Consider the following 13,667-nt stretch of genomic DNA (forward strand, 5'->3'; position numbering starts at 1 on the left):
TGCCTGCACATGGTCCGCATCCCTCCATGCCCTGCCTGTTCATGTGTCTGTCTAAACCCCTCGATCGTATCTGCATCCACCCCCACCCCAGGCACCCACCGCTCCATGTGTAAGAACACCTGCCCCGCACATCTCCTTTAAACTTTCCCCCTCTCGCCTTAAGTGCGTGCTCTGTCATATTAGACATTTCCACCCTGGCAAAAAGATTCTGTCTGCTCTATCCCTGCCTCTCATAATTTTATAAACCTCTACCAGGTCTCCCCTCAGCCTCCGCCGCTCCAGAGAAAACAACCCGAGTTTGTCCGACCTCTCCTTATAGCTCATGCCCTCTAATCCAGGCAGCGTCCTGGTGAACCTCTCCTGCACCCTCCCCAAAGCCCCCACACCCTTCCTGTAACCAGGTGACCAGAACTGAATGCAATACTCCAGATGCAGCCCAACCAGAGTTTTATAAAGCTGCAACGTAACTCCCTCACTCTTGAACTCAGTGCCTCGGCTAATCAAGGCAAGCCTTCTGAACCACCATAGAAGTGGCTACTTAATGGCAAGGTTACAGTCTTGCCCTATTGCTGATATTTCCTGTAACCTGGCATTTCCTTCCCCACCTAAAACTACATCTCTCCCTCTCTTTCCCACATCTGACCTGAAACGTTGACCGGCCTCTCTCCTCATACGCTGTCTGACCTGCTGAGTGTTCCCAACGTCTTCTCATCATATTTCTCCAAGGTTTGTTTTACGTCTGTAGTCTCTGCCAGAGGATTCTGCCCCACTTCCTAACCACCTGCCACCCCATCCCTCAGCCACTCTTGATGGACGATGCACATCTACCCCAGATCTCCGTCTGCAGATACCTGTAGCTCCCCGTGAAGTGTCCTCGAGAGGTTGTCACTGATTGAAGGAGGGTTGTTGTTGCCTTTCCAGGTGTTCACTGCGGGGCGTGGGAGGTGCGGACTCCGAAGACGGTCACGGCCTCGGAAGGCTCCTGCGTACGGATCCCCTGCACCTTCGATCACCCCGCACGGTCACCGCTCAGCGAAGTGATGTGGTTAAAAGACAATAAGACCCATGGGAGTCTTGTCATCGATTCCAAAGGGTTGTCCAACTCTTCCTTCCTCCACCGGACCCAGCTCCACCCCGGGTGGGAAGTCGAGAAGGACTGCACGCTGACAGTAGATGGTCTGACCCACGGGGACGTGGGTCGGTACTACTTCCGAATAAAGACCAAAGACGGAGAGAAGTATTCCGGGCCAGATGGAGTCCTGGTCAATATATCTGGTAAGTTCAAACCAGACAAGAGCTGAGTCAATCAGAAAACAGGCTTGAGGGGCAGAATGTTCTCTTCCACCTCCTGTGGAATTTACCAAGAGGCTGAACAATCCCCTGGAGTCTGATCACCGTATCCCTGGGTCAGACCCACACCGGGAGCACCGTGCACAGTTCCAGTCTCCATATCCCTGGGTCAGACCCACACCGGGAGCACCGTGCACAGTTCTGGTCTCTGTATCCCTGGGTCAGACCATACCAGGAGCACTGTGCACAGTTCCAGTCTCTGTATCCCTGGGTCAGACCACACCAGGAGCACCATGCACAGTTCCGGTCTCCGTATCCCTGGGTCAGACCCACACCGGGAGCACTGTGCACAGTTCCGGTCTCCGTATCCCTGGGTCAGACCCACACCGGGAGCACCGTGCACAGTTCCAGTCTCTGTATCCCTGGGTCAGACCCACACTGGGAGTCGTCTGCAATCACACTTTGCACTGATTAATCCTCTCTCTGTTTCTCCTAAGACGTGTCCAACTTGCCAAGAATTTCCTCAGCTGAGGAGATGGTCGAGGGAAAGGAGGTGGAGTTAACTTGCTCTGTGAAGTACGCCTGCCCTGGGCACCTGCGATGGAACGGTTCCGACGGATTAGACCGACTATTGGAAACCGCGGGCACCGTCCAGAACGAAGGGAGAAACAGCCTTACACTGAGATTTGTCGCTTCCCACCAGGACCACGGGAGGACACTGCGTTGTGTGCAGACGTCCTCACAGGGAAAGCCTCTGGTCCAAAGCATCACCTTAAACGTGAAGTGTGAGTGTTTGGGCAGCACCAGGGGCCCACCGACTGAGTGTTCCAGCAACACACACGACAACCTCGGCTCAGTGGGACACCCGACCCCTCATCCCAGAGTGAGGAGGTTGTGGGTTCAAACCCCAGACCAGAGGTTGATGCACTGAGGGAGGGGCGGTGAGGAAGGGGCGCTGTGCTGTGGGAGGGGCAGTGAGGATGGAGTGATTCACTGCGGGAGGGGCGGTGAGGAGGGAGCGCCGTGGGAGGGTCGGTGAGGACGGAGCACCGTGGGAGGGTCGGTGAGGACGGAGCGCTGCGCTGTGTTGCTGTTCTCTCTCGGGGGTAAATCCTTTCTCTAACTGCCGGGTCTTTGGTTCCACAGATGCCCCCCGGTTTGTTCACCTCACCCTCTCTCCCTTCAAGCCGATCAATCGAGGTGATTCTGTGACATTGAGGTGTGGGGTTGGGGACAGTAACCCTCCAGTAACAAGGTACAGGTGGCATCAGTCAGGGCTTGGAACAACCCAGAGCAGGGAGGTATCGATGGCAACACACCGGGTCAACAATGTTTATGGATACTGGGAGCACTGGTGTGAAGCCACCAATTCAGTCGGAACGGCCACCTCAGAGAAAACGAAGCTGCCGGTTTACGGTGTGTATCGTGGGCTCCTTAAACTTGACCTTGTCAGACTTCGGCAGTCAGCTGCCCTGTGACCTTGTGTGCAGCCCGCCGTTCACCCGTCATCCACACTGGGTCTTTGTTCCACACCCCACCCAATCTGTGTGACCCCCTCTGGTCCCCACAACCCTCCCCGACTCTGTGACCCCCCCTCCCTCCACTACACCCCCCCCTGTCTGTGACCCCCTCTGGCCCCTGCACCCCCCCATCTCTGTGACCCCCTCCAGCCCCTACACCCCTCCCCATCTCTGTGACCCCCTCCGGCCCCTACACCCCTCCCCATCTCTGTGACCCTCTCCTGCCCACACACCCCTCACCATCTCTGTGACCACCTCCAGCCCCTACACCCCTCCATGTCTGTAAACCCCTCCGGCCCCCACACCCCTCTCCATTTCTGATGGGATGTATATCCCACTCCAGGATGAAACCCTACTCCTGTCCTCTCATCACCATCTGGTTTTGGGGTTGTGGGTTGTCTGGTTTTGTTGTTTCTGATGCCCCACACTGAGACTTGGTTCCTTTCAGACAGTTACAGCTGGGCAGTGTGGACCCCCCTCTCGCTCCGCGCCCGAGAAGGTTCCTGTGTGATCATCCCCTGCCGGTTCCGCATTCGTGGATCTGGGAGTGGAGACTCGACAGCTACTGGGATCTGGTTGAAAAGTGATCACTATCATGGGGCTCGAGTGTACCACACTTCTGCCAGGAGTGGTGGTGACTATGCAGGACGAGTCGAGTTCCTGGGAAACATGGCTGGTGGAAACTGTTCGTTGAAGATCCGGGATTTAAGAGCGTCTGACAGTGACAAATATTATTTCCGGATTGAAGCATCGGCTGGTAAATGGTCGGATCCAATCGGCTTCAAACTCCTGGTATCTGGTGAGTTCGTGGATTAAAGTTCTGCATGGTACCAACCCGTTCCCCTCTCTCCCCCTCCCCCTCCCCCTCCCCCTCTCTCCTCACTCCCTCCATCCTTCACTGCCCTCTCTTTCTTTCCCTTCCCTCTCTCGTAGAGTCACAGAGTCATACAGTGCAGAAACAGGCCCTTCAGCCCATCTCGTCCCTGCCGACCCACCAACACCCATCCCATCTCCCAACGCTCAATCTGTACCCTTCCCTGCACCTCAGCCATTCAAGTGCCTGTCCGGATACTCTTTCAGTGTTGTGGCAGCCTCTGCCTCCCCCACCCCGTCAGGCAGTCCAGTCTCGATCCCACACCCCCTATCTGGGGGATAAATACCCCCTCTAAACCCCTCACTGTAAACCTACTGGTTTTAGACGTCTCCGTCATGGAGAAAAGTTTCCGACAATCTACCCTCTCCATTTCCCTCAGAATTTATCAGGTTCCCCCCTCAGCCCCCTCCGCTGCAGGGAGAACAGACCCGGCCCCTCCCATCTCTCTCCGTAACTGGAATGTTCCATCCCAGGGGACTCCCCTCTGCACCCTCTCCAGTGCAGTCACCTACTTCCCACGGTGTGGGGACCGGCACTGCACGCAGTCCTCTCGCTGGGGCCCTGACTGGTGTTGTATAATGTTGTACTGTAACTTCCCAGCTCCTGTATTCCATGTCCCATCTAATGAAGGCAAGTCTCCTGCACACCTTCTTCACCACCTACCTGTGCTGGTACCTTCAGGGGTCCTTCTGTTTGTACACTGAAGTCCCTCTGTTCCTCTGTACTGCCCAGGGCCCAATCATTCACGGCACACATGGTATACTTATCAGACCTCCCAAAATGCATCTTATCCAGATTAAGCTCCATCTGCCACTGCTCTGCCCACCTTACCCACTGATCTCGATCAGCCTGTAGCCCCTGTCACTCCCAACAACACCACCAATTTCCATGTGATCTGAAAATTTACCAACAGTACTTCCTTCATTGATGTCCAAATCATTGATATATTTTGGGAACACTGATTTTTTTGGTTTATTATTGTCACGTGTACCGAGGTACAGTGAAAAACTTTGCATGCCGTCCATACACATCATTTCATTGCAAAAGTGCGTTGAGGCAGTACAAGGGAAACCAATAACAGAATGCAGAATAAAGTGTTACAGTTACAGAGAAAGTGCAGTGCAGGCAGACAATAAGGTGCAAGGCCATAACGAGGTAGATTGTGAGGTTAAGAGTCCATCAATGCAATGTGTAATGAATTGATCTGTACGATCGGTTTGCAAGACAAATTTTTCACTGTACCTCGGTACAAGTGACAACAATATTCCAATTCCAATCTTTTCATACCAGGGGACTGTTCGATCGTCTTATAACAGCAGGATAGAAGCTGTCCTTGAGCCTGGTGGTACGTGCTTTCAGGCTTTTGTATTTTCTGCCCGATGGGAGGGGGGAGAAGAGAGAATGTCCGGGGTGGGAGAGGGTCTTTGATTATGCTGGCTGCTTTACCGAGGCAGCGGGAAGTGTTGACGGAGTCCACGGAGGGGAGGCTGGTTTCCATGATGTGCTGAGCTGTGTCTGCAACTCTCTGCAGTTTCTTGTGGTCCCGGGCAGAGCAGTTGCCGTACCAGGTATTGGGGGGAGTCAAATGTGAAGGGAAAGTACACAATGAATGGCAGGACCCTTAGCATTGTTGTACAGGGGGATCTTGGGGTCCAAGTCCATAGCTCCCTGAAAGTGGCCGCACAGGTCGACAGGGCGGTAAAGAAAGCGTACGACACACTTGCCCTTATTAGTCTAGGCACTGATTTCAAGAGTCAGGAAGTCATGTTGCAGCTTTATAAACCTCTGGTTAGGCCGCATCTGAACGACTGCATTCAATTCTGGTCGCCCACTTCCAAGAAGGATGTGGGGACTTTGGAGAGGATGCAGAAGATGTTCACCAGGACACTGCCTGGATTAGAGGGCATGAGCTATAAGGAGAGGTTGAACAAACGAGGGTTGTTTTCTCTGGAGCAGTGGAGGCTGAGGGGAGACCTGTTAGAAGTTTATTAGATTATGGGAAACAGCCGATATCTTTTTCCCGGGTTCAAAATGTTTGTAGTGGAGCACATGCATTTAAGGTGAGATGGGGAAAGTTCAAAGGAGACGTGCGGGGCAAGTTTTTTTACGCAGAGAGCGGTGGGTGTCTGGAACATGCTGCCAGGGGTGGGGGTGGAGGCAGATACGATAGAGGGGTTAAGAGGCTCTTAGACAGGCACATGAATGTGCAGGGAGTGGAGGGAGATGGACACTATGCAGGCAGAAGGGATCAGGAGTCATCAGCTTAGTTAGTTCAGCACAACATTGTGGGCTGAAGGGCCTGTTCCTGTGCTGTACAGTTCTATGTACTGTATATACATCCAGCAAGTCCCCTGATTGCTGAAGGCCCACATCAGAATCAGAACCAGGTTTATTATCACTGACGTGTATGTCATGAAATTTGTCATTCTGCTGCAGCCGTACAGTGCAATGACAGAAAATTACTGTCAATTACAGAATAAATAATAGTTCCGAAAAAAGGAATAACGAGGTAGAGTTCATGGGTTCATGGACCGTTCAGAAATCTGACGGCGGTGGGGAAGAAGCTGTTCCTGAATCGTTGAGTGTGGGTCTTCAGGCTCCTGTACCTCCTCCCCGATGGTAGTGACGAGAAGAGGGCATGTCCCGGGTAGTGAGGGTCCTTCGTAATTGATGCCACCTTCTTGAGGTGCTGCCTCTTGAAGATGTCCTCGATGGTGGGCAGTGTGCTGAACACCTTTCTTGCCACCCTGTCTACCTGTGAAGTGGCTTTCGACAAACTACGCACTTGGACTCCTCGGTCCCTCTGTTCCATTACGTTCCCCAGTGCCCCACCATTCATCGTGCAAGTCCTACGCTGGTTTGAAATCACATCCGACCTGGAAGATTGATTCATATTTAAGATATCAAATATCTCCATTTCAATGATAACATGTTTCAGAATATAGAACATCGAACATAGAACATTACAGCACAGTACAGGCCCTTCAGCCCACAATGTTGTGCCGACATTTTATCCTGCTCTAAGATCTATCTAATCCTTCCCTCCCACATAGCCCCCCATTTCTCTATCATTCATGTGTCTATCTAAGAGTCTCTTAAATGTCCCTAATGTATCTGCCCCCACAACCTCTGCCCACCACTCTCTAAAAAACACCCTTGACATCCCCCTTATACCTTCCTCCAGTCACCTTAAAATTATGTCCCCTCGTGTTAGCCATTGTCGCCCTGGGAAAAAGTCTCTGACTGTCCACTCGATCTATGCCTCTTGTACACCTCTGTCAAGTCACCTCTCATCCTCCTCCTCTCCAAAGAGAAAAGCCCCAGCTCGCTCAACCTATCCTCATAAGACATGCTCTCCAATCCAGGCAGCATCCTGTTAAATCTCCTCTGCACCCTCTCTGAAGCTTCCACATCCTTCCTAGAATGAGGCGACCAGAACTGAACAAAATACCGCCAAGTGTGGTCTGACCAGAGTTCTATAGAGCTGCAACATCACCTCGTGGCTCTTGAATTCAATACCTGACTAGTACTGACCCCTCTCTGAATTTTTCATCCGCAAGGTCCTTCTCCTTAGTGAATACAAGTGAGAAGTATTCATTTCAAACCTCACGTATGTCCACTGGTTCCACGTGCAGATTGACATTTTGGTCCCTAATGGACTCTATTCTTTTCCTGGTTATTCTCTTGCCCTTACTATACTTATAAAATGTTTTGGAGTTTTCATTAATCTTGCCTGTGAATGATATTTCATGCCCCCTTGTAGCTCCCCTAATTCTTATACGTATTCCCTGCGGATCCTAAACTCCTGAAGTTCTCCATGTTTACCATGTGCTTCAATAGATTTCAATCCTGGCCTCAATATTCCTTGACATTCAGGGTTCCTTGGACTTGCTGTCCAAACCTTTCATCCTCATGGGAATACATTCGCCCTGACCTCTCATTGTTTCATCTCTGAATGTCTCCCACTTGTCCGATGTTGACTCCTTTGCAGCTCCCGCACTGTGGGAGGGGCGGCGAAGAGGTAGCATCTCACCGCCCCTCCTGCAGCGCGGTGCTCCCTCCTCGCCGCCCCTCCCACAGCGCAACACTCCCTCCTCACTGCCCATCCCGCAACACTGCACTCCTCACCGCCCCTCCCACAGCACGGTGCTCCCTCCTCACTGCCCCTCCTCAGTGCCCCTCCCACAGCGCTCCCTCCAAGCTACCCCTCCCACAGTGCTCCCACTTCACCGCCCCTCCCACAGTGCGGTGCTCCCTCCTCATCACCCCTCCCACAGCGCTGCACTCCCTCAGTGTGACCCTGGGGAATACCTTTCTGGTTGTGGGCCCTGACCCCAGGAGCTCTGAGACTGGGGGGTGGGGGAGCTACTTTAACCCTCACAGAGCCACACATTGTTTGCACGGTTTGTTCCACAGGGGATCTGCAGAAACCAGTGATCACAGTGCCTGAGCGTGTGGTGGACGGGGAAGGTGCGTCTCTGACCTGCTCTGTGTACAGTTACTGCCCTGAGGACACTCCTGTGTTTGAGTGGCACCTCCCTCATCTCTCCCGTCCTCAGGAGACAGGGACAGTTTTCAAGGATGACCAGTGGATTTATTCCAGCACTGTGGTGTATGTACCAACGTTCGGGACTACCCAGCCGGCAGTGAAATGCACGGCCAATTTTGGACCAGGGACACCTTCAGCGGAAACGGAGGTCTCACTGGACGTGAAGTGTAAGTTGCAGGGAATATACCCCCGGTGTGGGCCACAGACCAGAAGCACCTCGACTGACCACCGCAGTCATCCGAGTGTCGCTTCAAAGTCCACTCCCTCCACCCCCGGAACCCCCTCCGGCCCCTGCACCTGTCCCCGTCTCTGACCCCCTCCGGCCCCTACACCCCTCCCCATGTCTGTGACTCCTCCAGCCACTACACCCCTCCCCATGTCTGTGAGCCCTCCAGCCCCTACATCCCTCCCCATCTCTGTAACCCCACCCTCCCCTACACCCCTCCCCGTCTCTGTGACCCCCTCTGGCAGCTACACCCCTCCCTGGACTCTTGTCTAACTCATTCTGTGCGTTTTCAGATCCACCTCGAAACGTCACCATCTCACTGACGGTAAACTGGGGGACAGACACTCACAGTATGAAGGAACGAGACAGAGTTGTCCTCAGCTGTGACTGTATCACAGCGCACCCAGCAGTCAGGGAGTACACCTGGTTCAGGGATGGAACTGAAGTCCGGGGAGAAAGAAGCAGCAGCCTCCAATTTCCATCCATATTTTACAAAGATTACGGGAAGTACGCCTGTCAGGCTTCCAATGAAGTGGGCAAGAGCAGGTCAGCGGAACTCACGGTGATGGGCAAGTGTAAGTATGTCACAGAAATAACCTTGGTTTGTTTGGGCAAGGAATACAACAACAAGTGGAATTTATGTGGTGCACTTTCCTGGCGTCTCCATATCCCTGGGTTAAACCAAACTGGAGCATCCTGAACAGTTCCAGTCTCTGTATCCCTGGGTCAGACCACACTGGGAGCACCGTGCACAGTTCTGGTCTCCGTATCCCTGGGTCAGACCCACACCGGGGGCACCGTGAACAGTTTCAGTCTCCGTATCCCTGGGTTAGACCACACCAGGAGCACCGTGCACAGTTCACTGGGATTGCTGAACAAGCTGAGCTGCTTCTGTGGAGAACTGTGGATGAGGGGTGTCCCATGAGTAGACCCCTGGAGAAGTGGGGACTCAGCGAGATAACGATATAAAATCCAACCAGGAATTCTGGAGAATCTCCTTCCCCAGGGTGAAATGAACCTCACTGCGATGGGGAGGGTTGTAGAGGGAAGCTGGAATACACAGAGGGAGAGGAGGAGGGAGGCAGTGACGAAGAGGGGGTGGGTTACTGTGGAGCAAATGACCCAGCATGAGTAGAGGGGCCGAATGGCTATTACTGGCGTTACGTACCAGCAACAATAGAAACACACCGAGTCATGTATAAGTGTTAGAACCTATTTTATTAATACCTACTTGTGATAAGAAAAGCAAAAAATGTCAGATATTAAACATTTACCCCAAATCTTTTAAACTCGAAGTGTGTGTGGCAAATTCCCAAACTCCAAGTCTAGGAATAATTCTCAAAGTTCAGTTCAGCAAGTCATCAGGTGAAACGTGAGCAAAGGCTTTTGCAAAACCACTGTTGACTGAAGAGAAAATGTAGAGAGAATGTAGAGAGAATTTACAAAATCCACATGTTCCACGATGGAACCCATAGGACACCTCAACCTCCGATGATCTCCACTGCTTTGTTCACAGTAATACCTGTTTCCCAACACAGGTTAACGACAAAGTGGACTCCACTTGTTTGCTCCAAAGATCCACATGTGGATTGTGGTGACAAACGCAACTATTGTTCTTCATCTATCGATACAGAGACCAGCAGTCAGTCAGTCTCTCTCTCACACTCTCTCTCTGAGCAAAACAGCCAGCACGTTGTTATAGTCTTGCTGTCTTGATAACGCCACACACGCGCGCACACACACACACACACACACACACACACACACACACACACACACACACACACACACACACACACACACACACACACACACACACACACACACACTACTCCTCTACTGTCCAGGTGCCTTAAAGGGACATTCACCAAATAGCAACCTGTCTCATAACACTGGGCAACAAAACTTGATGTAAAACACTGCAGAGAGAACAAACAGTGAACAGTTAACGTTCGGTGTTGAATCCTGTTGCAGATCAACCGCAGGATGTTCACGTTGAGTACCGTGTCAACGGTGTACGGAGCGAGACGACAGACGTTAAGGAAAATGATCGGCTGAATCTGACCTGTGTCAGCACCAGGAGTGATCCCCCGGTCTCCGGCTACTCCTGGCACCGGGGTGGATGGCAGATGAGCCAAGAGCAGGTGTTGCAGATTGAGAGAATTACCCAACAACATCACGGCAACAGTTACCACTGTCTGGCTCAGAACGCCATCGGGACTGGGCGATCGGAGACATTCACGATCAACGTGCAGTGTGAGTAACCCCCACCGTCCCCTCCTGGACCCGCAGTCGTCAGTCAAGGTTCCACCAACCTGTTCCCTGTGCGCGCGGAAGGTCAGGGGATCCGGTCTCCTGAGGACGGAACTGTCAGGGCAGGGCATAGGGAGCGCTGTGCCACTGGAGGGGCGGTGAGGAGGGAGCACCACGGGAGGGGCAGTGAGGAGGGAGCGCCGCGGGAGGGTCGGTGAGGAGGGAGCGCCACGCTGTGGGAGGGGTGGTGAGGAGGGAGCGCCGTGCCACAGGAGGGTCGGTGAGGGGGGAGCACTGGGGGAGGGTCAGTGAGGAGGGAGTGTTGCACTGTGGGAGGGGCTAATCCTAACCCTGGGTGTGTGTGACGGGACGGTGCGGAGGGAGCCTCACCCTGTGTCTGACCCCGGGAGTGTGTGATGGGACGGTGCGGGGGGAGCTTCACCCTGTGTCTGACCCCAGGAGTGTGTGACGGGACGGTGCGGAGGGAGTCTCACCCTGTGTCTGACCCCGGGAGTGTGTGACGGGACGGTGCGGAGGGAGCTTCACCCTGTGTCTGACCCCAGGAGTGTGTGACGGGACGGTGCAGGGGGAACTTCACTCTGTGTCTGACCCCGGGAGTGTGTGACACAGGTTTCTTCGCCGGTTAGACTTCCGCCCCCACCCAGCTGATATTCAATCGCAATGTTCCCCAGTCTCCCCCACCCCCCTGTTACCATGGGATACAGGAGTCTGATTCAACAAGGACATTTCTTTCTGCAGACGCTCCGACTGACGTGCGAATCACTTTTTTTGGGGCTGCTGTTGTTGGTAAATATATTACACTGTCGTGTACATCTGTTGCCAACCCAGCAGCAACCCATTACAGCTGGAAGAAGGTGTGTGACTCTCAGCCAACAGATCTGTGGACTAATTCTCAGGATTACCTACTGCGGGTTACACGGGCGGTCGCCTCCTGTGACTATTACTGCAAAGCGAAGAACTCTGTCGGTGAACGGGAGTCTCCACCCCAACGCATCGATGTGCAGTGTAAGTACGGACGTTGTTCTGACCCGTCACCGCACAGACGCACAATCCCATTATGGGGTTTACCGTTGTATTATGGCACAGAAGGAGGCAATTTGGCCCATCAGATGCATTCTAGCCCCCAGCAGAAATCCCATCAGTCCAACTCCCCCAGTTTCCCCTGCCCCCCTGTAACCCATTCCCCCCACAGTCTGTCAATTACCCCCAGATTCTACCCCTCACCCACACACCAGGGCGCGATTCACAGCGGCCAATTCACATACACACACACATACAGATACACACACACACATACACACACACACACAGATACACACACACACACACACACACACAGATACACACACACACACAGACATACATACACACACACAGATACACACACACACACACACAGATACACACACACGCGCACACACACACACACACACAGATACACACACACACACACACACAGATACACGCACACACACACACACACACACACGCACACACACACACACACACACACACAGATACACACACGCACACACACACAGTTCCGGAGGTCGGAATCGAACCCGGCTCTCCCGAGCTGTGAGAACGCAGCACTCACTGTGCGAGGCTGTAGATCAGGTTTAATGTAAATATTGGGGAGTTGGTTCTGGTGAAGAGGGACCTTGGAACGTTAAAGGCAGGAGATAAGACGGGGGAAATGGTTGCTGATAGTCACAGAGTGTGTCAGGAAGCGACAACCCTGAGAGAGCCCCTCTGGTTAGTCAGTGCAGGGGGATGCGGTACAACAACAACCCGAAGGCTCTTCACGCGAATGCAAGGGGTGAATGAGCCGCACTCAACAAGCTCGACCCCACCCAGGACACAGCAGCCCCCTGGAGCGGCGCCCCACCCACCACCGTTCACCCACCCCACCGCCAACACACAGTCGATATTCAACCCCAACGCTCCCCAGTCTCCCCCCGTTACCGTGGGATCCGGGAGTCTGATTTAACTGAAAGACGTTTCATTCTGCAGACGCCCCCACCGACGTGCGAATCACTTCTCCCCAGGCTGCTGCTGTTGGTGAACACATTACACTGTTGTGTGACTCTGATGCCAACCCAGCACCGGCCTACAGCTGGAGGAACGTGTGTGGCTCTCGGTCAACAAATCTGTGGCGTTATTCTCAGGATTACCAACTGTGGGTTTCCCAGGCGGACACCTCCTGTGTCTATTACTGCAAAGCAAAGAACTCTGTCGGTGAACGGGAGTCTCCACCCCAGCGCATCGATGTGCAGTGTAAGTACGGACAGTGTCTCTCTCGCCATCTCCCCGACACACGGTCTGATTCACCCCCCAGCCAGACACACTCAGGGATTCGCCCATCGCCCACACTGACTGTACACGCAGGGGATTCCAACAGAGTCACAGAGAAGTGGTGAGGAGGGAGTGCCGGGCTGTGGGAGGGCCGGAGAGGAGGGAGCTTCAACCTGTGTCTGACCCCGGGAGTGTGTGATGGGACAGTGTTGGGGGAGCTTCATCCTGTGTCTGACCCTTTCTTTTTCCCTTTTTATAATTTTTTTAAAATTCCTTTATTACAAAACACAATCTGCAATTCTGCAAAACTACAAACAGAGACAATAACAGTGACTAAACACAGTCACTAACACAACTAAACTAAATTAAAATATCCCCATCCCTACCGAGGATGGCATTTGTCCCCCGTGGTACCACGGTCCTCGAAAGCCTCCATGGTACCCGTGGACACTGCATATTCTCTCTCCACAGCTGCCCGGGCACGGACATAACCTCGGAACATCTCCAGGCAGTCCACCCGGCCAGCACCTTCCGCTACCCGCTTCCAGGACCCATGGATAGCCACCTTCGCTAGCCCCAGGAGCAAGTTTACCAGGATACCCTCAGCCCTCCTTGCCCCCCCCTCCTTACTGGATGACC

At 53.3% G+C, this 13,667-nt stretch overlaps 1 protein-coding gene across 2 annotated transcripts in view; it reads left to right on the forward strand.

The window, feature by feature from the left end:
* LOC127587227 (B-cell receptor CD22-like) overlaps nt 1–13,667 on the forward strand; it is a 47,065-nt gene that overhangs the window by 14,355 nt on the left and 19,043 nt on the right. For both annotated transcript variants that reach the window (XM_052045481.1, XM_052045482.1), the window contains exons 3-11: nt 922–1,275; nt 1,788–2,075; nt 2,437–2,706; nt 3,259–3,609; nt 8,101–8,400; nt 8,753–9,034; nt 10,434–10,715; nt 11,472–11,738; nt 12,747–13,010. In XM_052045481.1, coding sequence (XP_051901441.1) covers nt 922–1,275; nt 1,788–2,075; nt 2,437–2,706; nt 3,259–3,609; nt 8,101–8,400; nt 8,753–9,034; nt 10,434–10,715; nt 11,472–11,738; nt 12,747–13,010 — 2,658 coding nt within the window. The remainder of the gene's footprint in view (nt 1–921; nt 1,276–1,787; nt 2,076–2,436; nt 2,707–3,258; nt 3,610–8,100; nt 8,401–8,752; nt 9,035–10,433; nt 10,716–11,471; nt 11,739–12,746; nt 13,011–13,667) is intronic.

Source organism: Pristis pectinata, chromosome 39, assembly GCF_009764475.1.
Source record: "Pristis pectinata isolate sPriPec2 chromosome 39, sPriPec2.1.pri, whole genome shotgun sequence".
In the NCBI taxonomy this organism is placed as follows: domain Eukaryota; kingdom Metazoa; phylum Chordata; class Chondrichthyes; order Rhinopristiformes; family Pristidae; genus Pristis; species Pristis pectinata.